At 33.6% G+C, this 26671-nt stretch overlaps 1 protein-coding gene across 2 annotated transcripts in view; it reads left to right on the top strand.

Annotated features, from left to right (window-relative positions):
• The first annotated feature begins 465 nt into the window (after window positions 1–465).
• LOC111289750 (putative 3,4-dihydroxy-2-butanone kinase) overlaps window positions 466–26671 on the top strand; it is a 36557-nt gene continuing 10351 nt past the window's right edge. The window contains exons 1-10 of one of the 2 annotated variants that reach the window (XM_022881029.2): window positions 466–655; window positions 892–965; window positions 1049–1112; window positions 1711–1823; window positions 1932–1979; window positions 2325–2396; window positions 2513–2602; window positions 2827–3000; window positions 3195–3278; window positions 4370–4425. In XM_022881029.2, the coding sequence (XP_022736764.2) occupies window positions 616–655; window positions 892–965; window positions 1049–1112; window positions 1711–1823; window positions 1932–1979; window positions 2325–2396; window positions 2513–2602; window positions 2827–3000; window positions 3195–3278; window positions 4370–4425 (815 nt within the window). In that variant the 5' untranslated portion in view covers window positions 466–615. The remainder of the gene's footprint in view (window positions 656–891; window positions 966–1048; window positions 1113–1710; window positions 1824–1931; window positions 1980–2324; window positions 2397–2512; window positions 2603–2826; window positions 3001–3194; window positions 3279–4369; window positions 4426–26671) is intronic. The other variant, XM_022881030.2, reaches the window with a different exon arrangement.

Here is a 26671-nt window from a genome sequence, read left to right as displayed (position 1 = left end):
TCTGTTTTATTTAATTTAAGTTGTTAAATTCAAACTTAATTTATCTTGCATGCTTGATCATATTGTGATTTAATTAGTTAATTTAAATAATTATTTAATTATTTGTATTTTAATTTTCAATCTTTAGATATAATTAACGGGTGAATAATTTTAATATTTAATTTTTTTTTATATATTTTAATTTTCGTGAAAATGATAGTTTACTCATTCTGAATTACTTATTTTGATTATATGCAATTTCAAATTCTCAATCATAAAAACACAAATTCAAAAGCTTTTATAAATCTTAAAACTTAAAGGTAAAAAGGACGTAAAGAGAAAAAAAAATGCGTTTAAAATGATTTTGAAAAAAAAAGAACGGGAGAGCAATACGGACGAGGACAATTTTATTGCTGACGGTGAAATTTCTTGTCCGAAAAAGCTACTCCCCAGTCTTAAGCAAGAGCAAAATGGGTGTTGTATTTCGGGTGAGACTCTGTAAATCTAGAGTGACTATCCAACAAAAAGTCCCAAAGTCCAAACACCGAGGAAAATCAAAACGTCCTCCCTCTGTCTCTCGCATCTCAAATCTGAATTGCAAACTTTCGCAGACAAAAGAAAAGAAAGTCTTCGATTATGGCTTTTCAAGGGAAGAAACTCATCAACAACCCCAACGGTTCGCTTACTCCGTCTATTTATTTCTCACTATTTCTTCGTTCTATTACTTAAAAATCGCCTCAGATTTTCTGAATTTTGTTTTCTGAGGAAAAAAACTAGGAAAAATAATAGAGTTTTCTTTTCTTTGTCTCTATCTCTTTATTTATTTTAACTGTGGGAAAAACGAATTGCCTAGTTTTAGTTTTCTGTTTCATGGAAAACCATTTTGAAGCTCTTTTGTTATGGTGTCGTTAGATGTGGTGACTGAATTTATTGAGGGTCTTGTGGAAACATATCCTGGACTCCAGTACTTAGATGGTTTTCCGGAGGTGATTTGGTTTTCCTCTTTGCTTATGTTCAGTTATTGCAATTAGGCTTTATATGCACAAAATGGTAACTTGTTCGTTTGCAGGTGAAGGTTGTAATTCGTGCTGATGTTTCAGGTGCAACATATGACAAGGTTGCTGTCATATCAGGTTTAGACCCTGCAAAGCTGCTAACACTTCATATCTGTTTTCTTGTACTCGAAAATGAAGTTTAATTTCTATAATTTGTTACTTTTGGTATCTTCTTAAGCTATGATGATTTCAAGACAATTTTGCGGGTCAAAATTGTTGTTTCCTTTGAAATATATGCTCAAAAAGTTTCCCTAGATCTTAACAAAATATATTGGTAACTATTCTTAACGTCCAGGATCCATATGTATTAGCTGGTTTTCATCATTGGGCAAAAACTTTTGAGCTTGCATGATTCTGTCCTTATTGTTCTCTAGTTATTTCCATTGAAATTTTATTTTCTTCCATGTAGCCAGTTATGTTTTAACTGTATGGGTTTTATTTATGTCCATTAATATTCCTGTCTGAACACGTTACATCTTGTTTACTTTTCTTACAGTTTGTATTTAAAAAGAAAATATGTAAAAGAAATGGAAAAAAAATCTCTTGAATTTTCTGGCCTCAGGAAATAATGGTTATGCCATGCGATATTGGCTTTCTTAGGAACCCTTTTTTGACAAAAATAAATTGTGAAAGCATTATTGAGATATTTTTCTATTTGATATAATTTGTGATGCAGGAGGTGGAAGTGGGCATGAACCTGCACATGCTGGATTTGTGGGAGAAGGGATGCTGACAGCTTCCATTTGTGGAGATGTTTTCGCTTCTCCTCCAGTTGATTCAATTTTAGCTGTATGCTTTCTATTTCCTTTTTTTTTTTTTTGTGGTTTAAAAGGAGATGTATCTTCCTTCTAATTATCTTAAATGTCTTTGCATTTGTGACTGAAATTATTTCATCAGGGCATTCGAGCTGTGACTGGTCCTATGGGATGTCTTCTGATAGTTACGGTATTTTTCTTTCCTAATAAATCAGGTTATAGGTTTATATGATATCTATTGCTGTATATGGGTATTTAGTGCTATCATGATATGTGCTCTAATTTTTGTTTTCACTTTAGAAGATGTCTCTTTTTAATTATCCTCAACCCCACCAACCCACCCTCAATAAGAAAAAAAGGTGCAGGGGTGTCGGGGGTGGTGGTGGTGGTGGTTGAAAGAGGTAAGTCAAATGAAAAACCATTGTTAGACCCTTTAATGTAAAGGTTAGAAGCATGTTTAGGTTTGAAGCCGGGAGCATATTACAACTAATATTTTCTTTGTTCCTAATTCATAGTATAATCTGGATGTGGACAGAACTATACCGGTGATCGTTTGAATTTTGGTTTGGCTGCTGAGCAAGCAAGATCTGAAGGTTATAAAATAGAAGTATGTTTTCATGCTAGATGTCATCTTTTAAAGGAATATATATATATTTTTTTAATGTCCAAAGCATTGTCAGGAGAATAAAATCAAAATATGGATACAATTCCTTCCCTTTGCAGACTGTAATTGTCGGAGATGATTGTGCATTACCTCCACCTCGAGGCATTGCTGGACGAAGAGGTTTGGCAGGAACTATTCTTGTTAATAAGGTTCTCTCTCTCTGTCTCTCTCTCTCTCTCTTGGCTGTTTGACAGAAGCTAAACTTTATACTTACAAATTGTTAAAGATATTTTCCATTGACTGTGTTCACTTTCTTTTGTTTTTGTAAAGTTGTTCTCTTTGAAAATCTAATTTTAGCAAAGTGGCTTTTTCTTAAAACAAATTATTTGCATTGAAATTTTGCATTGTTCCTCTTCCTCTTTGTGGAATGCAGGTTGCTGGAGCTGCAGCTGCAGCTGGCCTTTCTCTTGCTGATGTTACTTCAGAGGCAAAACGTGCATCTGAGATGGTTGGAACTATGGGTGTTGCATTATCTGTTTGCACATTGCCTGGTCAGGTTACTTCTGATCGCTTAGGCCCAGGAAAGATGGAACTTGGTCTGGGAATTGTGAGTTACTTTATACTTGTATTTCTGCAGAACCAAGGGATTTTTATTTTTATTGTTTTGAGTTGATCACTTTTAGACTTTAGCTCTATATGCTTAGCCCTTAACTGTTGTCTGTGCTATGCTTCTCTTTGTTTTCTGATTTGATTTCTTCTTCTATACTAATCATGTTGAGCTAACAAGTGTTGTTCGTCCAGCATGGGGAACCTGGTGCTGCTGTGGCAGACCTCCAGCCTGTGGATGTGGTGGTTTCCCATGTTCTCAAGCAAATATTATCACCGGTATGTTCCAATAGTGGAGCACCAGCTTAACTTTTTGAAACCCCTGCCCTCTTTCATTATCTCTAAGGAAAACATAATTTGTGCTACAATAATCTCATACCACTAATGGTTATGGTATGATAATGTCTAACTTTTGTGAAGAAAATAGCCTTGAATTTTTTCTCAAAGTAGTTTACTGTTGTACTTTTATATCTCGTTTGGTTGTCTATGTTTTGTTATTTTTGCTTCTGCTTTGGAGTTACAGACATAATGCACTTAATTTTGCTAGAAGCTATTTAAGTTTCACTTTGGATTGAATTGATACATATATATATTTTACTTTTATTTGGACAAATTGAGCCTTTCCTCTTCCAATTTGGTTCAATTAAATCCAATTATTAGTGGTGCTGAAGGCTTGCTGTTCAATCATGCTGATGTGGTAAGATAAATGTGGCTTAGATCACCATAAAAGACTATTAAAGAACCATTCAAGACAACTTATTCCAAATTGAATGAAATAAGTTGCTATGTATCTCCTGATGTAAACCAAAAATTAAAACCTTATTAGAAATTAAAAAGAAAGATAAATTCAGATTTCTCTCTCTAGCCTATTTCTTTGATTCTGTTCACTATAGCAGTGATGGCATTTTTAACTGATGATATTAGACTTCAAAAACTCTTCAATTTTGGGATTACGTTAGGTTCAAATGTTGAAATCATGTCATGTACTGGCTTATGTCGGGCCACTGGGCTGTATTTCATTTATTTCCAAAAACACCATATGTGTCTTCTCAAGATTCAAAGCTGTTACTATTATTACTTATTCAAGGTTGGTTTCAGCAACACATCATCTCTTTGCCTTTTCTATTGTGGTTGGCCCAGAAATTGCCTCCTAGACATTGATAAAAAAGCATAGCAGATCAGATCAAGATATTGCCATTAAATATTTGATCCCATTAACACAATTACCTGCCAAGGGTCACTCCTCTATTTTTTGCACTTTGTATCAATCCCACCACTGCTACCTCTTTTTCCTTCTTCTGGAGTGTATTATTTCATCTTGCAACTTAATTATTTAGACACATTATTTTTTAATTATGTAATCTTTTCAGGAAACTAACTATGTTCCAATTACACGAGGCAATAGAGTGGTGCTCATGATTAATGGGTATGTATATATATTAATTTTCTTTTACGCTGTTGAATTTTTCTCTACTTTCCTTTTGAGGGCCAGAGAGTGTCTTCTGATCAGTGTGGTTTTGTGGCTTGAATTTGAATTCAGGGCTAGGAAATAAATTAGCATTGCATAGGAACTAACTATATTGTTAGACAAGATGAGGTGAGAAAAGATGAGGAATGAGGAGTATGGCCTTAAGCTAGAAATAATAATAAATTATCAACCACGATGCGTTCAGAATATATGTTGTAGGTTTGGGCTTTTGCTTGGTATGTTGCTTGGGCTTTAAAAATTTCTGATCTTATATTATTGTTTAAGCATCCTAAAATGGATATCAGGTAAAATGAATTCATATAACTGAATATATGAACTGTCAGCTAGATACACACTAGAAATGGGCATGGCATGATACAGACAACAATAAATACTATTTTTTTCCTACATATTTCATATCATGAATGCAAATATTGATATGGTTATTTGATTTTGGAAACAGGCTTTATTATTTGGTTAAATTGTAGTTAATTTTGGCTCTAATGGCCTAAAACCAATGTATTGTAGCTTGATTTTAAATTTTCAGTGGTGGGCTGCTATCAGAGGTTGCAGGTCAAAATAAATCTGTCCTTGAACCAAATTTTACCTCATAATAACCATATCTATCAGGCCTATAAAGGCATATAGAGCCCAAATATAAATACCTTCAAAAAGACAATCTCTTCATCATTTTGTCTTCCGCTCTTTGTTGCTTCAGTTCCTGCCAGTAGCTCTTTTTTTTTTTTTTTTTTTTTTTCACTTTCTCTCACTCAATTTTTGTTCTTCATGTTCCCAATTTCCCTAGATATCCTTAGAGATTCATCAATTTCCTTTGGTCACCAAAGTTGCAGATTGTATTAGCTGATAATGGTGTGTGATCAATGTTGTGTGGATTGGGAGTTACATTTGTAATCCTTAGGGATTGTTTGATGCTATGTCCTCATGTATTGCCCATATTCTTACCATGTCTGGAGTCCAAATATATTTTATTTTCTCTGTTGTGTTTCATCATGTTTAACATGTGTGTTTGTGTTCGACATGGACAAGGAGGGTGGGGGGCTTGTTGTGTCTTGTTTTATAGGTTGGGAGATGAAGAAATCTCTAGAATAAAACTATTTTATTCTTCTATATTTTTCTTATTATAATGCTAGAATTGGGTGAAAATATATAGTCTAAAGACTTAAATATTCTTAGCCTTAAAACTCAAGATTTTCATGCATTAAAAATAGCTAATCGAAGGAGTAATTTACTCTTTACACACAATGGGAAAATATCTAATGGATTTGGTTTAATCACCCCAATCGCTCCTTATTTTAAAAATAAGAGACTTAACTAAAATAGACAAAGTCAATTAATCAAGTAATAATGAATATTAGATTTTCACACTCCCCCTCAAGCTAGGTGATAGATGTCAATCATGCCTAACTTAGACTTCAGATTCTCGAAGTTGTTCCAAGAGAGAGCTTTAGTGAGTATGTTTGTAGTTTGGAAGCATGTGGGGGTATAAACTAATCTAAGAATTCCTTTTTTCATCTTTTCTTTGATGAAGCAATGATTAATCTTCACATGTTTAGTCCTATCGTGATGAACATGATTCTTTGCTCTACATTTATGGCAGCTTTGTTGTCGCAGAATATCTTCATGGATTCTTTTGCAGAGACCTTTAACTCCTCTAGCAATCTTTTCAGCCAAATTCCCTCACATATGCCATTAGACATAGCTTTAAACTTAGCTTCCGCGCTACTTCTAGCCACCATAGATTGCTTCTTGATTCGCCAAGTAACCAAATTTCCCCACAATAGGTACAATAACCAATAGTTGATCTTTGGTTAGTAACAGATCTAGTCCAATTAGCATTAGTGTAAAGTTCAACATTTCGGCGTGATATCTTCTTAAAAAATAACTCTTTGTTAGGACTTTTCTTTAGGTATTGTAAGATTCGATACATAGCCCTCAAGTGTTCCTTGGTTGGGTTGTTCATGAATCTGCTTATTATGCTAACCCAAATGAATCTGCTTATTATGCTAACCCAAAAACTGATATCTGGTCTTGTATGAGAGAGGTAGATGAGTTTCCCTACAAGTCTTTGATGTCTACCCTTATGTTGGTGGACTTCTTTCTTCCATTCCTACGTTATTCATTGTCTCTATAAGGGTGTTAGCAAGTTTGCATTCAAGCATTTGAGTTTTTTTTATTAAGTCTAGGACATGCTTATGCTGTGAAACAGAGTTGCCATTCCTTAAGCGAGCTACCTCCATGCCAAGAAAATATTTGAGGTGTCCCAAATCTTTGATTTCAAATTCTTTGGCTAGGAGGTTCTTTGAGTTGCTAATTTCTTCTACATAGTCTCCAGTAAGAATAATGTCATCCACATATTCAATAAGAATGGCTATTTTTCCTTTAGTTGAATGTTTGACAAACATGGTGTGATCACTTTGGCATTGTGGCAAACCATGCTTCTTTACCACTTTTGTTAGTCTATCAATCCATGCACGTGAGGATTGTTTGAGAACATATAAAGACTTTTGAAGTTTACATACCTTGCCAGAATTGTCTTGGTTTTTGAGTCATGGAGGGATTTCCATGTAAACTTTTTCTAAGTCACCATTAAGAAATACATTTTTGACATCTAGTTGGAGGATTTGCCAATCTAGATTTGCTGCCAATGATAATAACACTCAGATTGAATTAAGCTTAGCAACCAGAGCAAATGCCTCCTTATAGTCAACAGCATAAGATTCAGCAAATCCTTTTGCACCAAGGCGAGTGTTGAATTTGTTAATACTTCCATCTGCATTGTGTTTGACAGTAAAAATCCATTTACACCAAATTGGATTTTTCCCTTTAGGTAGTTCTAAAATCTCCCATGTTTTGTTCTTTACTAGGCCCTGATTTCTTCTAAAACAACCATTTTCCATTTTGGTTGCACGAGTGCTTCATGAATATTATTAGGAATCTGCATATTGTTTAGTGTGGTAACAAAAGCCTGATAATTGGGTGATGAACCTTTATAAGAAACCACATTATAGATTGGTGTTGAGTATATGATTTCACACCTTTCCTTAGAGCAATCGATTGATCAAGATTATCAAAAGATTCAATTGAATCAGACTCAGTAAGAGTGTTACCTATGTTGGTTTCAAGCATCTTTGGAATCGGTTTAGATTCTTGGTTTTGCTTTAAAGGTGTACATTCTCCTATCCTTTTGAGTTTTATGTCTTTTTGAATAGATAATCAATTCTTTGTTTGATTTACCTTGTGTGGACTTTGGGCTTGGAGGATTTGGTTGGATGTTTTGGACTTGAAAGGGAGTTGGAGGATCTGGTTGGATGTTTTGGACTTGAAAGGGAGTTTGAGAAGTGTTTGGTGGTTCGGTAATAGGATTTTCCTAAAGCTAATATTCCCGTGTGATTGGATTCTTCCCCTGTATGGTAGTTTTGGGAAAGTAAGGTTGATTTTCAAAAAAGGTAACATTCATTGAATGGTAGAATTTCTTTGTTATTGGTGAGTAACACTTGTATCCTTTTTTATTCGAAGAGTATCCGAGAAATATGCATTTGATGGATTTGGGATCTAATTTGCTTTGGTTTTGTTGGTTGGTAAGAACAAATGCAGTGCATCCAAACACTTTAATGGGAATAGACAAGATGATTTGAAGGTGAGGATAAGAACTGAGATGGGATTGGCAAGGATATACAAGAATAAGGAGTGGTAATGTTTTGCAGTGATTGGGAAACGTTAGCTTCGGGGTTAGAGGTAACCTCTGACGTTAGGCTTTCCCTTTTGCTAGCCATGTTGGACTCCGAGTGAAAATTTATAAAGGTTCAGATCGTGCTCTAATACCATGAAAAAATCTCTAGAATAAAACTATTTTATTCTTTTATATTTTTCTTATTACAATGCTAGAATTGCATGAAAATATATGGGCTAAAGACTAAATATTCTCGGCCTTAAAACTCAATATTTTCATGCATTAAAAACAGCTTCTTATTCTAAAAATAAGAGACTTAACTAAAATAGACAAAGTCAATTAATCAAGTAATAATGAAGATTAGATTTCCACAGCAAATATTGTTGGATTAAGCCATTCTTGATTAACAAATATAAAATGCAACAGAAGCTAAACAGAGAGAATTGAACCCTCCAATCTGAAAATGATATAAGAACACACAAAGGAATCGAATTGTATACCTCTTGCAATGGATTGTGGAAAATCCCAAAGCACTAAATTCCTCTGCTTTGTTCTTGTACACTAGGTTTAGTTGTTGCAAACCAAAGCCTATCGGCCTTTAACGGGGATCCACGTAACTAGCGATGGAGACATTCACCAAGGTTGTGATTATATTTAGGTTGAAGATTGTGCTAGTAGTCTAGGTTTTCACTAAAACCTCACCCTCCTTATTTTTTCCTTTTAGGCCAAAAACCTCCTAGCAAGAAAATTGATTTTTCTTCTCTAGGGGTGGCTAAGTGCAAGGAAGAAGAAGACTAGGGCTATGTTACATGAGTGGTGGCTGAATATTAACTTTTATACCTAGTTAAGCTTTATACAACTTTTGCATTATTTGCACTTTTGACCTATCACTTGATTAAACTCTTTAATGAAGCTATTGGAAATTCATAATTTCCTCAATTAAGTCAAATAATTCTCAATCCTATTTCGATTCCATAATGTCATCTGTGTATGTGTCATTATGATCTAAATACGTTGACAATGAATATAAATTAATCTTACTAAGAATTCATTTATATTCATCGACCATGAACCACACTTGGCAATGCATTATGGCCACCCAATGTTAAGAAAGTCAACATGGTTTAAGTAACCTTTTAGTGTACAGTATTTTAGTATAATTCGATCCCTTCATCATATATTTTAAAAAGAGAGAGCATGATGCAATGTCTACTCTCAATTCCTTTCTATATTTATTTTACAGATTCTATATTAAATCCTTAAAATCGCCTTGGCCAAGGATTTTGTTTGAGTTAATATAAACTAAAAACAGACAAGATATGTCCCCTCATATCACTTGGGATGATAGATCCGTTTCAGACTACTCATTCATCTTCGTGTGTCTCATGCAACACCCAAAATCATTCTTTTTTAGGCATCTTTTATGGGAACTTGTAGAGATGAAATCAAGGTGTGAGAATTCACACACAAGATGAGCTAATATCATAAGTCAAATGATTACTTACACTATTGACATATGAGAGTTATTCCATAGACACTTGAGTAAGATACCAATTAGAACTCTTATAATGGGTCTTGTTTAATAAACTTGTTCATCTAACAAACACCCACATTTTATTCTCAAGTATCCATATACTTCAACCTACGAGATCGATTGTTTACTTCATAAGTAAAAAGGTTTAACATGTATTGGTCTTTGAACATTATCGATGCCTTGTCTTGACTATACAATGACTAGGAATAATTTTAGGAATATTACTTTAATGTATAAGGATCTCATAATTACAACCCTTTATAATTCGTTTGCAAGGCTTTTATGTTCCATGGGCTTTATCTACATACGTTATTAACAACAAATTATTACAAAACTTATGGATAAATAAATACTTCAATTATAATTTAATAAATTATAATGTGTAATGCATGAATTGACAAAGTAGTGTTTTACAATCAATCACGATTCCTAATAAATTTTAGGAAAGGCAAAAAATGTATACTAGCTTTGGTGCCTACTATGTAATTATGTTCTTTACTCTATTTGTTAAAGTTCCTAAGCTTTAAATAACGATTCTTGGAGGCTCCATTTGCTGGATGCTTTTACTATTTTCTTTTTGCTTTTTGTAGAATTGCTATAAAGCAAAAAGTAAAAAGCGATATAATTAAAATGGAGAAATAAGTAAAATCTGACACTAAAAGTAATATAATTAGTCTATATACAAGTAGAATCATGCATTTTTTTTCATCTAAAAAGAGTTACATATTTTGTATAGAATCCTTTAAATTTGTTGCTTTTGTATCCACACACTATATCTCAAAAGAAAGAATACATTGCTATTTTATTTTATTTTTGAGAAGGGTAGATTCATTTTGAAGACTCATGGTATTCCTAATCCCTTTAGAACTAGCTTTCTTACTTCAAATAGCACTTTAAGAAATGCTAAAGATTGTAAATAGAAAACGAATGAGCTTAACTTAAAATAAAACCCAATAGGATAAGGAAAATACAAACTAAGATCCTAAGGTCATGTTTGATGTATAGAATGATGGATATGATAGTGTGGAAAAAATTGAGAGTATGTAGAAAAACTTGTCTGTCAAATTCTACAAGCACCTTGGGTTTATATACAGCTAACTAGAGGGTAAACTAGGTAATTAAATCTTCCTAAAATTGATTCATATAATTGAGGGATTGTTTATCCTAATTTTTTATCTTTAATTCTAAGGATACAAATACTTAATTACAACTGGTTGTAACTAAGTGTTTTCCTACACTCCCCCTCAAGCTGATGAATAGATGTTTTCCATTCCCAGCTTGGAAATAATTTCCTTAAATGTTGCATTGTTGAGACTTTTAGTTTACACATTTGCAAGTTGACCCTTGGTTGATACATACTATGTGCAAATTAACCCATTGTCTGTTTCTCCTTTATGAAGTGCCGATCTACTTCAATGTGTTTTTTTCTGTCCATAGGATTGTATGCAATGCTTATTGCAAACTTGTTTTCACAGTAGAGTCTCATTGGTCTATCCCATTTGATCTTTAGGTTTTCTAAGATAATCTTTAACCATAGTAATTCACAAATTCGTTGAGCCATTGTTTTAAACTATGCTTCAGCACTTGATCTTGTTATCGTATTTTGTTTTTTACTCCTCCAAGTCATAAGATTACCACCTAGGAAAGTGCAGTAGCATGAGGTGGATCTTTTATCAGTTACCGACCCTGCATAATCAGCATTTGTATATGCCTTTAGAACCAACCCCAAATTTCTTTTGAACAAGATATCTCTTCTAGGATTGGCCTTCAAATAGTGTAGTACACGGTAGACAGCTTTTAGGTGTACTTTAGGATTATGCATAAATTGCCTTATCACACTCACAGCATGTGCTATATTAGGTCTAGCATGTGAGATAAATGACTCTTCCAACTAATCTCTAGTACATCTTTTTATCTACATAAGCATCTTCATTGGTTTCTCCAAGTTTATAATTAAGATCTATTGGGGTATTTGCAGGTTTACATGCGAGCTTCCCGATTTCTTTCAAAAGATCTATCATGTATTTTTGTTTTGAGATGAAAATACCATGTTGTGAGTGAGCTACTTCAATTCCTAGGAAGTACTTCAATCTCCCTAGCTCTTTTATCTCAAATTCTCTAGCCAAACATTGTTTTAGAGATTCTCTCTCTTTTTCGTCATCTCCTGTTACAATTATATCATCAACATACACTAATAGAATTGTGACTCTCCTTGAATTCAAGTGCTTGATAGACAATTTGTGATCTCTTTGACTCTACTTTATCCCATTGCTAGCATTACTTTGGAAAATCTCCTGAACCAAGCCTTAGGAGACTGTTTAAAGCCATGTAAAGCCTTTTTCAGCTTGCATACTTTGTTTCTAGATGACCATCAAATTTGGGTGGAACCTTCATATATATAAATATATATTTCTTCTTACAAATGATCATGTAGAAAAGCATTCTTTACATACTTTGTTGAAGCTGCCAATTGTAATTTGCAACCAAGGGTAACAAAATCCTAACTATATTCATCTTGGCAACTAGAGCAAAAGTTTCCTGATAATCCATTTCATAAGTTTGAGTGTAGCCCTTAGCCATGAACCTGGCCTTATACCTTTCAACAATACTATCTGCCTTGTATTTTACAGTGAAACCCATTTACACCCAATTGGATTATTTCTTTTACGCAACTTTACTAGTTCCCATGTCTTATTTTTCTCTAAGGCCTCCATTTCTATTTTCATGGCTTGTCTTCATTTCTCATTGGATAATGTCTCAGATAATGTATTTGGAATAGAAATAGTATTTAGGCTCACAAGGAAATTTTTGTGGGATGATGAGAATTTTTCATATGATACAAAATTTTAAATTGGTTATAGTGGGTGCTTAGTATATTTTCTGGTTCCTTTCCTAATGTCAATAGGCAGATCATAGTCGCTAGCTTTAGGAGATTCATGCTCATTTTGAGAATTAGAGTCAGAGATTGTAATTACTTCATTTCCAGAGTTAGGATTAGGTTCTTGGACTTGCACCAGTTTAGGAGCTGGAACTTTCTTTCTTGAGAACACTTGTGTGGAAACTGAATGTATATTGAAAAACTGCTTCTTTAGAATTATACAAGAATCTTAGGTTTATATACAACTAATTAGGGTTAAACTAGGAAACTAAATCTTCCTTAATTCTAGGGATACAAATACTTAATTCTAGAGATACAAATATAAATATACAGATTACAAGATTACAACCAGCTGTAAATAAGTGTTTTCCCACACTCCCCCTCAAGCTGGTGAATAGTTGTTTTCCATTCTCAGCTTGGAAATAATTTCTTGAAATGTTGCACTGCTGAGACCTTTAGTCAACACATCTGCAAGTTGACCATTGGTTGATACATAAGGTGTATAAATCAACCCACTCTCTAGTTTCTCCTTTATGAAATGCCGGTCTACTTCAATGTGTTTTGTTCTGTCATGTTGCACAGGATTGTGCAATGCTTATTGCAGACTTGTTATCACAGTAGAGTCTCATTGGTCCATCCCACTTGATCTTCAAGTCTTCTAGGATAATCTTTAACCATAGTAGTTCACAAATTCCTTGAGCCATTGCTCTGAACTCTGCTTTAGCACTTGATCTTGCCACCACATTCTGTTTTTTGCTCCTCCAAGTCACAAGATTACCACCCAAGAAAGTGCAGTAGCCTGAGGTGGATCTTCTATCAGTTACTGAACCTGCATAATCAGCATCTGTATATGCTTCTAGAATTAACCCCAAATTTCTTTTGAATAAGATACCTCTCCCAGGATTGGCCTTCAAATAGTGTAATATACGGTAGACAGCCTGTAGGTGCACTTCTTTAGGACTATGCATAAATTGACTTACCACACTCATAGCATATGCTATATCAGGTCTAGTATGTGAGAGATAAATGAGTCTTCCAACTAATCTTTAGTACATCTCTCTATTTATAGCAGCATCTTCATTAGCTTCTCCAATTTTATGATTAGGATCTACAGGGGTATTTGCAGGTTTACATGCAAGCTTCCCAGTTTCCTTCAGAAGATCCATCACATATTTTTTTGTGAGATAAAAATACCATGCCGTGAGTGAGCTACTTCAATTCCTAGGAAGTACTTCAATCTCCCTAGCTTTTTTATCTCAAATTCTCCAGCTGAACACTGTTTTAGAGATTCTCTCTCTTTTTCATCATCTCCAGTTACAATTATATCATCAACATACACTAATAGAACTGTGACTCTCCCTGAATCAGAGTGCTTGATAAACAATGTGTGATCTCCTTGACTCTGTTTATATCCTATTGCTAGCATTACTTTGGCAAATCTCCCGAACCAAGCTTTAGGAGACTGTTTAAGGCCATATAAAGCCTTTTTTAGCCTGCATGCTTTGTTTGCTTCTAGATGACCTCCAAATCCCGGTGGAACCTTCATATATATTTCTTCTTCCAAATCACCATGTGAAAAAGCATTCTTTACATCAAATTGTTGAAGCTGCCAATTGTAATTTGCAGCCAATGATAACAAAATCCTAATTGTATTCATCTTGGCAACTGGAGCAAAGGTTTCCTGGTAATCCACTTCATAGGTTTGAGTGTAGTCCTTAGCCACTAACCTGGCTTTATACCTTTCAATAGTACCATCTGCCTTGTATTTTACAGTGAAAATCCATTTACACCCCACTGGATTTTTTCCTTTAGGCAACTCTACCAGTTCCCATGTCTGATTTTTCTCCAAGGCCTCTATTTCTATTTTCATGGCTTGCCTCCATTTCTCACTGGATAATGCCTCAGATAATGTAGTTGGAACAAAAATAATGTTTAGGCTCACAAGAAAATTTTTGTGGGATGGTGAGAATTTTTCAAATGACACAAAATTAGATATTGGGTATAGTGGATGCTTGGTACATTCTCTGGTTCCTTTCCTAATGGCAATAGGCAAATTATAATCACTAGTTATAGTTTTAGGAGATTCATGCTCATTTTGAGAAACAGAGTCAAAAACTGTAGTTACCTCATTTTCAGAGTTAGGATTAGGTTCTTGGACTAGCATTGGTTCAGGATCTGGAACTTTCCTTCTTGAGTACACCTGTAATTCCTTCATAGAATTAAGAACAATATTATCCTTTGTCACATCTTCCGTATTTGGAATGGGTTCAGACTCAAATTCAGTGTTTGACTTGGGCTCAGCAGAAACAGGTTTCGACTCAGAAGAATTAATGGATGTAAATGTTGAAGAAGGGGGCAAATCAAGCAAAAAGAAGTCTTTATCCTTATCTTCCATGAATGAAGTCTCCCCCTGAAGATGAGGTTGAGTAAAAAATAGTTTATTTTTTTCAAAAGTGACATCTACAGACACAAAAATTTTTTTGGTAGGAGGATGATAGCACTTATATCCTTTTTGAGTTGAAGAATACCCCACAAAAATACACTTAATCGCTCTTGGATCCAACTTTCCCCTGTTATGACTGTGAACATGAACAAATGATGTACAACCAAATATCCTAGGTGTGAGATTGTTTGTGGTATTGAGGTTGGGATAAAATTGTGAGAGTAGTTCCATAGGAGTTTTAAATCCCAAAACTCTTGAAGGTAACCTATTTATAATGTGTGTGGCAGTGAGAACAGCTTCCCACCAATAAGATTTAGGTACATTTGCTTGAAAAAGAAAGGCTCGGGTTGTGGCTAGTAAATGGCTGTTTTTCCTCTCTGTCATTCCATTCTGCTGTGGAGTATTAACACAAGATGACTTATGGATAATCCTCTCTTTTTGGAAATAGGTGGATAGACTCTGGTTGAAGTAGTCTCTTGCATTATCAGACCTAAATCTCTTGATTCCTACTCCAAATTGATTTTGGATCATGTTTTGGAAGCTTAAAAACACATTATTCACATCTGATTTGGATTTAAGTAAAAAAACCCAAGAAACCCTAATACAATCATCTATGAATGAAACAAACCATCTCGCACCAGAAATATTAGGAATTGTAAAGGGATCCCAAATGTCACTATGAATCAAGTAAAAGGGAGTAAAACTTCATTTGTTACTGATTGGAAAAGACACACGTCTATGTTTTGCAAATTCGCAAATATCACAATGAAAATCCTCAACATTTAATTCTTTGAACAAAGAAGGAAACATGTTTCTCAAGGTTCCAAAAGAAAGATGTGCAAGACGAAAATGATAAAGCCAGATTTTATCTTTATTGGAAGATTTTTCAGAAAGAAATGACAAAGGTAAACTATTTTTGATACTACTTGTGTTATTTGATGTCTCAAGATAGTATAGTCCATCCTTCTCCTTAGCAAGTCCAATCATCTTCCCCGAACTCTGGTCCTAAAATTCACAATAAGAGGGATAAAAAGTTACTTTGCAATTCATATCTCTGGTAAGTTTTTGTATAGATATCAGATTAGTAGACAATCCAGGAACATGAAGAACATTTTTGAGAACAAACGAGGAATTAACTTGAACATCTCCTAATCCTGCCATTGTGGTAAGTGAACCATCAACAACAACAATTTTCTTATTACTAAGACATAGGTTATATGTACTAAACTTTTGTGGGGAATGTGTCATGTGGTCTGTGGCTCCTGAGTCAATGAGCCAAGAACTCGTAATAGGCTTAGCCGAGACATTTAATCCATGAGAACCGGAAGCTTTACCTGAACTAGAAACTTTACCCAAAGAACATACCATAATAGGCTTTTCAAGGATTTTCAATAAGTTTCTCAGCTTTTCAATCTCTTTCTTGTTGAACTCTCCTTGTTTCTGAGACATCTGTAGTACTCCAGTGATTTTCCCAGTTAACTTTCCTCAAATTGGGTGATAGTGATATCTTTCTTTGAAAGGGTTCGGCAATGAAGGCCTAAACAGGATTCGGCAATGAAGGCCTAAAAAAGTCAACAATGAAGGTTGAAAATTTTGCTTCCCAAGAAGAGCCTAAAGCTCTGATACCATGTGGAAACTGAATGTATATTGAAAAACTGCTTCTTTAGAATTATACAAGAATCTTAGGTTTATATACAACTAACTAGGGTTTAAACTAGGAAACTAAATCTTCCTTAATTCTAGGGATACAAATACTTAATTCTAGAGATGCAAATATAAATATACAGATTACAAGATTACAACCAACTGTAAATAAGTGTTTTCCCTCAACTTGTAATACCTTTATAGAATCAAGAACAATATTATCTTTAGTTGTAGCTTTTGTGTTTGAAATAGGCTCACACTCAGATTCAGTGTTTGACTTGGGCTTAAAAGAAACAGGTTTAGACTCAAAAGAATTAATGGGTGAAAATGTGAAGAGGTGGACAAGTCAAACAAAAAAAAGTCTTTATCCTTATCTTCCATGAATGAAGTCTCCCTTTGAAGATACGATTGAGTAAAAAATGGTTTGCTTTATTCAAAAGTAACATCAGCAAACTCATAGAATTTTTTGGTAGGAGGATGATAGCACTTACTCTTTCTGAGTTGATGAATACCCCGAAAAAATACACTTAACTGCTTTTGGATCCAACTTACCTTATTATGATTGTGAACATGAACAAATGATGTACAACCAAATATCCTAGGTGTGAGGTTGTTTGTGGTATTAAAGTTGGGATAGAATTTTGAGAGTTGTTCCATAGGAGTTTTAAATCCCAAAACCCTTGAAGGTAACCTATTTATAATGTGTGTGGCAGTGAGAGCAGTTTCCTCCCCAGTAGGATTTGGGTAAGTTTGCTTGAAAAAGTAAGGCTTTAGTTATGGCTAGTAAATGGCTATTTTTTCTCTCTCATTCCATTTGTTGTGGTGTATTAACATAAGATGAGTCAAGGATAATCCCCTCTTTTTGGAAATAGGTAGGTAGACTTTGGTTAAAATAGTCTCTTGCATTATTAGACTTAAATCTCTTGATTTTCACTACAATTTGATTTTGGATCATGTTTTGGAAGCTAAAAAAAACACTATTCTCATATGATTTTGATTTAAGTAAAAAAGTTTAAGAGACCTTGATAAAATTATCTATGAATGAAACAAACCACCTTACACCAGGAATATTAGGAGTTGTAGAAGGACCCTATATGTCACTATGAATCAAGTAAAAATGGGTAGAACTTCTTTTATTACTAATTGGAAAAGACACACGTCAATACTTTGCAAGTTCACAAACATCGCAATGATAATTTTCGACATTTAATCCTTTGAACAAAGAAGGAAACATGCTTTTGAAAGTTCCAAAAGAAGGATGCCAAAGACGAAAATGATAAAGCTAGATTGTCTTTATTGGGAGATTTTTTAGAAAGAAATGTCAAAGGTAAACTATTCTTGATATTACTTGTGTTGTTTGATGTTTTAAGATAATATAATCCATCCTTCTCCTTAGCAAGTCCAATCCTCTTCCCCGAATTCTGGTCTTGAAATTCACAATAAGAGGGACAAAAAGTCAATTTGCAGTTCATGTCTAGTTGTTTTTTTTATAAATATCATATTAGTAGACAATTGAGGAACATGAACATTTTTAAGAACAAACGAGGGATTAATTTGAATATCTTCTAATCCTACCATTATAGTAAGTGAATCATCTGCAACAATTTTCTTATTACTAGGACACAGGGTATATGTACTAAACTTTTGTGAGGAGTGTATCATGTGGTTTGTGGCTCCTGAGTTAATGACCCAAGAACTTGTAATAGACTTAACCTAGACGTTTAATTCATGAGAACTAGAAGCATTACCTACACTAGAGACCTTACCTAAGGAACATACCTTAGTAGGCTTTTCAAGAGTTTTCAATAGGCGTCTTAACTTCTCAATCTCTTCTTTATATAATTCTTCTTGTTTTCGAGACTTCTGTAGTACTCCAATAGTTTTACCAGTTGTTACATCCTTAAATCGGGTGTTAGCAGTAGCAGATTTTGTTTTCTTTAACATTGTTATCTTTCTTTGGACTGAAACAAGTCTTAACGATTAAGATATAACTAGAAATGAATCTTAGCAAAGAAGGCTAAAGAACTTAATAGGGTTCAGCAATGAACATTTAAGATAGAAGTCAGCAATGAAGGTTGGAAATTTTGCTTCCCAAAAAGAGCCTAATGCGTTGATACTATGTGGAAAAAACTGAGTACATAGAAAAACTTGTTTGTCAAATTATACAAGCACTTTAGGTTTATATATAGCTAACTAGAGGATAAACTAGCCAATTAAATTTTCCTAAACTGATCCCTATAATTGAGGTATTGTCTATCTTAATTTTTTGTCCTTAATTCTACAAATACTTAATTTTAGGGATACATATTACAACATTCTTAGTTCTAGGGATACAAATTACAACTAGCTATAACTAAGTGTTTTCCTTCAAATAGGATGATTATATTATGTTTGGTTTGTATCTAAAGAAATGAATAGGATTACAAAGAGGATTAATCATACTTTTGGAATAGGATGATTTAGTCCTCCCAAAGTGGAAAAGATTATTTTTAATCCATCGGATTGAACTTATATGTCCTATTATATCCTTAAAAATTACATCAATAATTTAAATTGTATAAATTTTGAGAAAGGATAATTTTGACCAATAAATAAATTATTTTATCTTAATTCTTGCACACATTAAACACAAGATAGGATGAGATTAAACACATTAAATTATTCTATCTTAATCCTATTCATAATATGCTTTTATCTTATTTTATCATAGTCTTGTGTACCAAACACATTCTAAGTCCTTTATACTTCAATAATAAACAAAATACTTAGTGCCCCCTCCATTATCTCTCTCTCCCTAAAATGGCCTGATTAACATAAAATAGTTTGATTAGCCGAAAAGTCCTAAATCTATTAAATTTACCTCATAAATACAACAAGGTAATGAAAGAAAATCTAAACTAGTTTAATCCTTCAAATAGTTGCTTTCCATTTTATATTGGTTTCCATTCTGAACATAATATCTTACGAAGCACGAATGCGGACATGCAATACGGGTACTTACCTGACATGGACATTGCTACACGGCAATTTTTGAAAAATAAGGACATGAGAACGGCAAGACACGACAATAGAAAATATTTTTATATATTTAAATGTAAAAATATTAAGTATAAATATAAATATTGATACTTTTATTAATATATAATCAAAAATTTCACTAACAAATGTATGAGATGTTCCAATAAAAAAAAAGAAATAAAAGAAATTATAATATGCTTATTGTTAAATTATGTCAATTCCATCATTTCATACACTAAGAAGTAAAATGACAAAGGTTAAATTTGGGACCCAAGACCTCAACCTAATATATACAAAAGCCTAAGAGGTAAAACCTATCATTTAACACAGACCTATGTTTTCTTTCCTTTACTCTTTCCCTACCCTCCTCCCTCTATTACTATCCTCTTTTCTTATCCTGTTGCAATCAAAATCCAAAGATCCATCAATGATAGGAGTTTTTGAAGCAAGTGTAGTTACGTCTAACTTGGATGGCTAGGGTCCACCTACTCCACCATTGCCACCACACCAACCACACCAACCACTACCAGCACCTATTTTCTCCATATTCTTTGCACCCCTTTCTCCCTTTTAGAAAAGCTTAGCCAAGTTGTCGACTTCACTCAACTCACCTTCCTCACACGCCAACCCGTCCAACCGTCCTTTCCTCCACAAACCTTGGTGCATCCAAACCCTCTAATGCGTCTTTTGATTTTTAGAGTCAAATTCTTCATCTTGTCTCTCCTTGTGTCCAATGAGTCTTGACCATATCCGACCATGTCCAAGTTGGATTTTATTTTTTTTGCCATGTCTAGATGTCTCTCATACGTATTCTAATGTGTTAGAGGCATGTTCGTGTTAGACACTAGTACAACTTCAGTGCACAGGGGGATTAGTTGTGTTCGTGCTTCCCAGATTATATCTACATGCTCAAGGAACATATGGTTTTATCAATTAGAGTCTTCATAATTTTTTTCCCATTATACTTTGTGTATCCAAGACCAACCTTATGTGAATATAATATATACAAAAGGTGAGCCAGATGTTTTATGACGTTATGTGATGGAGTAACTCTCTCTCTTTAAACTTACTGTTTACTCATGTGCTCCAAATTATTCCTTTAAATGTGGCAACATTTTTTTTAAATGCTGGATAAAGGTAATTAACATGATTCAAACCTATTAGCATAGATTATATTCTTGTGAATTTTTACATTGGTTGTTAAAGTAGATATTGTCATACCCAAATTGACCTTGCTGCTTCTTTTCTATTAAACTTGTGCTTTTTCGGCTATTTAAATAAATTTGTGTGGAAAATGAAAGTATATTGAAAACTTCACTATATAATTATATAAGTACCTTAAGTCTATATACAGCTAACTATATGATAAACTGGAAAATAAATCTTCCGAAAATTGATTCCTATAATTGAGGGATTGTTTGTCGTTAATTTTTTTTCTTAATTTGAGGGATACAAATATTTATAAAACAACTAGTTGTAATTAAGTGCTTTCCAACACTCCCTTTCAAGTTGGTGAATAGGTGTTTTTCATTTCCAGCTTGGAAATAATTTCTTGAAATTTTGCACTGTTAAGACCTTTAGTTAAAACATTTGCAAGTTGACCCTTGAGATTCATACGGTGTGCAAATCAACCCACTGTTTAGTTTTTCCTTTATGAAGTGTCGATCTTCGTCAATGTGTTTTGTTCTGTCATGTTGCACAGGGTTGTGTGCAATGCTTATTGCAAACTTGTTATCAGAGTAGAGTCTCATTGGTCCATCCGGCTTGATCTTCAAGTCTTCTAGGATGATTTTTAACCGTAATAGTTCGCAAATTCCTTGAGCCATTGTTATAAACTTTGCTTTACCACTTGATCTTGCCATCACATTCTGTCTTTTATTCCTCCAAATCACAAGGTTACCACTTAAGAAAGTGCAGTAGCCTGAGGTGGATATTTTATCAATTATCAAACTTGCAGAATCAACATTTGTATATGCCTCTGGTATCAACCCCAAATTTCTTTTGAACAAGATTCCTTTCCTAGGATTGGCCTTCAAGTAGTGTAGTACATAGTAGACAGCTTGTTGGTGCAATTCTTTATGACTATGCATAAACTGGCTTATCACACTCATAGCGCTTGCTATATCAAGTCTAGTTTGTGAGAGATAAATGAGTTTTCCAATTAATATTTGGTACATCTCTCTATCTACAACATTACCTTTATTAGCTTATCCAAGTTTATGATTAGAATCTATAGGGGTATTTGTAGGTTTACATGCCATCTTCATAGTTTCTTTCAAAGGATTCATCACATATTTTTGTTGTGAGATGAAAATATCATGTTGTGAGTAAGCCATTTCAATACCTAGGAAGTATTTCAATCTCCCTATTTCCTTTATCTTAAATTCTCTGGCAAACTCTATTTTAGAAATTCTCTCTTTTTCATTATTTTTTTATTACAATTATATCATCAACATACACTAAAAGAACTATGACTCTCCTTGAATTCGAGTGCTTGATGAATAGTGTGCGGTCTCCTTGACTTTGCTTGTATCCTATTGCTAGCATTACTTTGATAGATCTCCAGAACTAGGCCCTAGGAGATTGTTTAAGACCATATAAAGCATTTTTAAGCTTGCATACTTTGTTTGCTTCTAGATGACCTCCAAATCCTAGTGGAACCTTTATATATATTTCTTCTTCCAAATCACCATGTAGAAAAGCATGCTTCATCAAATTGTTGAAGTGGCCAATTCTAATTTATAGCTAAGGATACAAAATCCAAACTATATTCATCTTGGCAACTGGAGCAAAGTTTCTTGATAAGCCACTCCATAAGTTTAAGTGTAGCCTTTAGCCACCAACCTAGCCTTATGCTTTCAACAGTATCATCCGCTTTGTATTTTATGGTGAAAATCTATTTACACCCAACCCAATTTTTTCCTTTAGGTGACTCTACCAGTTCTCATGTCTTATTTTTCTCTAAGGCCTCCATTTTCTTTTTTCATGGCCTGCCTCCATTTTTCATTGGATAGTGCCTTGAATAATGTAGATAGAATGAAAAGTGTTTAGGCTTAGAAGGAAAATTTTGTAGGGTGGTGAGAATTTTTTAAATGACAAAATTAGAGATTGGGTGTAGTGGATGCTTTATACATTCTCTGGTTCCTTTCCTAATGGCAATAGGCAAATCAAAGTTACCAGTTTTAGTTTTAGGAGATTCATGCTCATTTTGAGAAATAGAGTCAGAGACTATAGTTACCTCATATCCAGAGTTAAGATCAGGTTCTTGGACTTGCACGGGTTTAGGAGCTGGAACTTGCCTTCTTGTGTACACTTATAATTCTTTCATAAAATCAAGAACAATATTATCCTTAGTCACAGGTTCTGTGTTTGGAAAGGGTTTAGACTTAAATTCAATATTTGACTTGGAATAAGAGGAAACAAGTTCAGATTTAGAAGAATAAATTGGTGGAAATGTTGGAGGGAAGGATAAATCAAGCAAAAAAAAAGTTTTTATCCTTATTTTCTATGAATGAAGTCTCCCTTTGAAGATAAGGTTGAGTAAAATATGGTTTACTTTCTTTAAAAGTGGCATCTATAAACAATTTTTTTGTATGAAGATGATATTTCTTATACATTTTTTGAGTTGATGAATACCTTACACAAATACACTTAATTGCTCTTAGATCCCATTTTCTCCTATTATGATTGTGAACATGAACAAATGAGGTACAATCAAATATGATAGGTGTGGAGATTGTTTGTGGTATTAAAGTTGGGATAGAATTGTGAGGGTATTTTTATAGGAGTTTTAAATCCCAAAACCTTTGAAGGTAACCTATTTATAACATATGTGGTTGTTAGAATAGCTTTCCTTCAGTAGGATTCGGGTACGTTTACTTGAAAAAGTAAGGCTCGGGTTGTGGCTATTAAATGGTTGTTTTTCCTTTTTGCCTCTTTATTCTGTTGTGGAGTCTTAACGCAGGATGACTCAAGGATAATCTCATCTTTTTGGAAATAGGTAGATATGCTTTGATTGAAATTATCTCTTGCATTATCATACTAAAACTTCTTGATTTTGACTCCAAATTGATTTTGGGTCATGTTTTGGAAGCTTAAGAACACATTGCTCACATCTAATTTGGATTTAAGTAGAAAAATCAAAGAGACCATGTTACAATTATTTATGAATGAAACAAATCACCTTGCATCAGAAATATTACAAATTGTAGAGAGATCCCATGTCATTGTGAATAAAGTAAAATGAAGTAGAACTTATTTTATTGCTAAAGACACATGTTTATGCTTTGCAAGCTCACAAACATAACAATGAAAATTTTTGACATTTAATCCTTTGAACAAGAAAGGAAAACATGTTTTTAAAAAGTTCCCAAAGAAGGATGTCCAAGACAAAAATAATAAAGCCAGATTTTGTCTTTATTGGGAGAAAGAAGTGACAAAGGTAAACTGTTCTTGATATTACTTGTTTGAAATCTCAAGATAGTATAGTCCATCCTTCTCCTTAAAAAGTCACAACAGGAGGGATAAAAAGTCACTTTGCAGTTCATGTCTTTATTTAGTTTTTGTATGTATATCAGATTAGTTGACAATTTTGGAACATGAAAAACTATTTTAAGAATAAATTAGGGATTAATTTGAGCATCTCTTAATCCTACCAATGTAGCAAGTGGACCATCTGCAATAACAATTTTCTTATTACCAGACATAGGGTATATGTACTAAATTTCTGTGAGTAATGTGTCATGTGGTTTATAGCTCCTGAGATAATGACTCGAGAACTTGTAATTGACTTATCTAAGACATTTAATCCGTGAGAACTATAGATTTTACTTGAACTAATGGCCTTACATGAGTGGCTTGCGACAGATTCAATTATCTCTGACATGATTATTTTTCTCAAGATTGAAACAAGTCTTTGTAGTGAAGATATAACTAGAAATGAGTTTGGGCAATGATAGCCAAAGAAGAGAAACATAAAACAGCTATGGAAGACTTAATAGGTTCAGCTATGAAACCCTGAAATAGAAATCAGTAATGAAGGCTGGAAAAAAAAAAAAACCGACTATAAAAGACTTAACTAGGTTTGGCTAGGAAGGCCTGAAACAGAATTTAACGATGAAGATTTAAAAAAATTTGCTTCGCAAGAAGAGTCCTAAAAGCTTTGATACCATGTGGAAAATGAAAGTGTATTGAAAACTTCACTGTAGAATTATACAAGTACCCTAGGTTTATATACAGCTAACTAGAGGATGAGCTAGGAAACTAAATCTTCCTAAAGCTGATCCCTATAATTGATGGATTGTCTACCTAAATTTTTTGTCCTTAATTCTAGAGATGCAAATATTAAATTCTAGGGATACAAAAATTTAAAAATTACAATCAACTGTAATTAAGTGTTTTCCAACAATTTACATTAATGGTGATTGAGACTTATTTTAAATTAAAAATTCAATGGCAATAGTTGCCATTGTTGCAGTTAATACATTTGCACCAAATCATGTGCTTAGTGTGTTTTTTGGTGATGCCAGTTAGTTTTGAGAATTTCTAAGCTTCTAAAATCTATACTTTGATTGCCTCATGTTGTTATAATTGCCAATTATGTTATTTCTTTGGTGTACTGTAGTTGATGTGTGTCTTCTATTTTTTTGTTATTGTCATCTCTTAAAACCTTGCAACCTCCAGCATTTGTGCCATGGCAATGATGGAACTGTTGCTTGCATAGGGAAGAATGTGGATTGGCTTGATTTAAACTTGTTTATTTGATTAGCTCAAGCTTGAAAATGGAGCTTTTTTAGTAATAAACAAGTTTCATAGGTTTTCTTATTTCTTTATGTTTGTGAATAAAGCTCTTTTAGAAGTTTGATTCTTGATATGTTTTAATTCTGTTAGTTTACTAGCTTTTGTTTGCATTGTCCTTTCTTTTCCCATTTGAAATATTTTTATTGTGATCTTTAATTGTATTTATGTTGATTGATTTAGTATTATTATTTTAAATGTGTTTGAGTAAATAAATTAGCTTATTTAAAAAACCTCCTTGTTGAACTTGTTTAAGAGCTCAAATTAGTGTCAATTGTTTTAAAAAAATGAGTTCCAACTCAATAAGAACTTGAACAAAGGGCTCAATCACCAAATTTTAAGCTTCATAAAAGCTTGAGCTCGATGAATGTTAAATTGTTAAAATTAAGACTTTAGAGAACAACTTGCTAATCCCTTGGATTAGCTTTTCATTATATAGACAATAATAAGGAAAGAGAATCAATTATAGATTACACATTAATGCTCCCAATTAATCCCTCCTAAATTGTCTCCCATGGAATATTCCTATAATATTCCAAATCACACACACGCATAAACTAACACTCCTTTTCAAGCTGGAGCATATATATTAGTCATGCTTAGCTTATTACATATATATTCAACTCGAACTCTTAGAAGTGATTTCGTAAGAATATTTGCTAGTTGTTCCCCGGTGTGCACATGCTTTAATAATGTTGTTCCACTCTGCAACTTTTCCCTAATAAAATGACAATAAACTTCTTTATGCTTGGTTCTTTCATGAAATACTGAATTGGAAGCAATATGAATCGCTGCCTAATTATCACACCATAACTTTGTAGGGGTTTGAACTGAAATTTTCATCTAAGAATTGAACCATCTATAATACCTGTGCTGTAGCCAAAGCCATGGCTCTATACCTTGCTTTTGCACTAGACCTAGCAACTACTTGCTGCTTCTTGCTTTTCTAGGACACTAGATTACTCCCAAGGAAGATAGCATAACCAGATGTGCACTTCCTATTTATAAGAGATCTTGCCTAATCTGCATCTGCATAAGCTAGAATATCCCCATCACTAGTAGAACTATGGAGTATTCCCTTTTCAGGATTTTTCAACAAATATCAGAGGATGCGTATTGTTGCTCTCTAGTGAGTATCTTGGGAGCTACCATGAATTAACTAACCACACACTGGAAAAGAGGGGCTACCATGAATTGACT

This window comes from Durio zibethinus, chromosome 11 (genome assembly GCF_047325235.1).
Source record: "Durio zibethinus cultivar Kanyao isolate XHJ-2024 chromosome 11, ASM4732523v1, whole genome shotgun sequence".
Taxonomy (NCBI): domain Eukaryota; kingdom Viridiplantae; phylum Streptophyta; class Magnoliopsida; order Malvales; family Malvaceae; genus Durio; species Durio zibethinus.
This window is presented reverse-complemented; position numbering and strand designations above follow the sequence as displayed.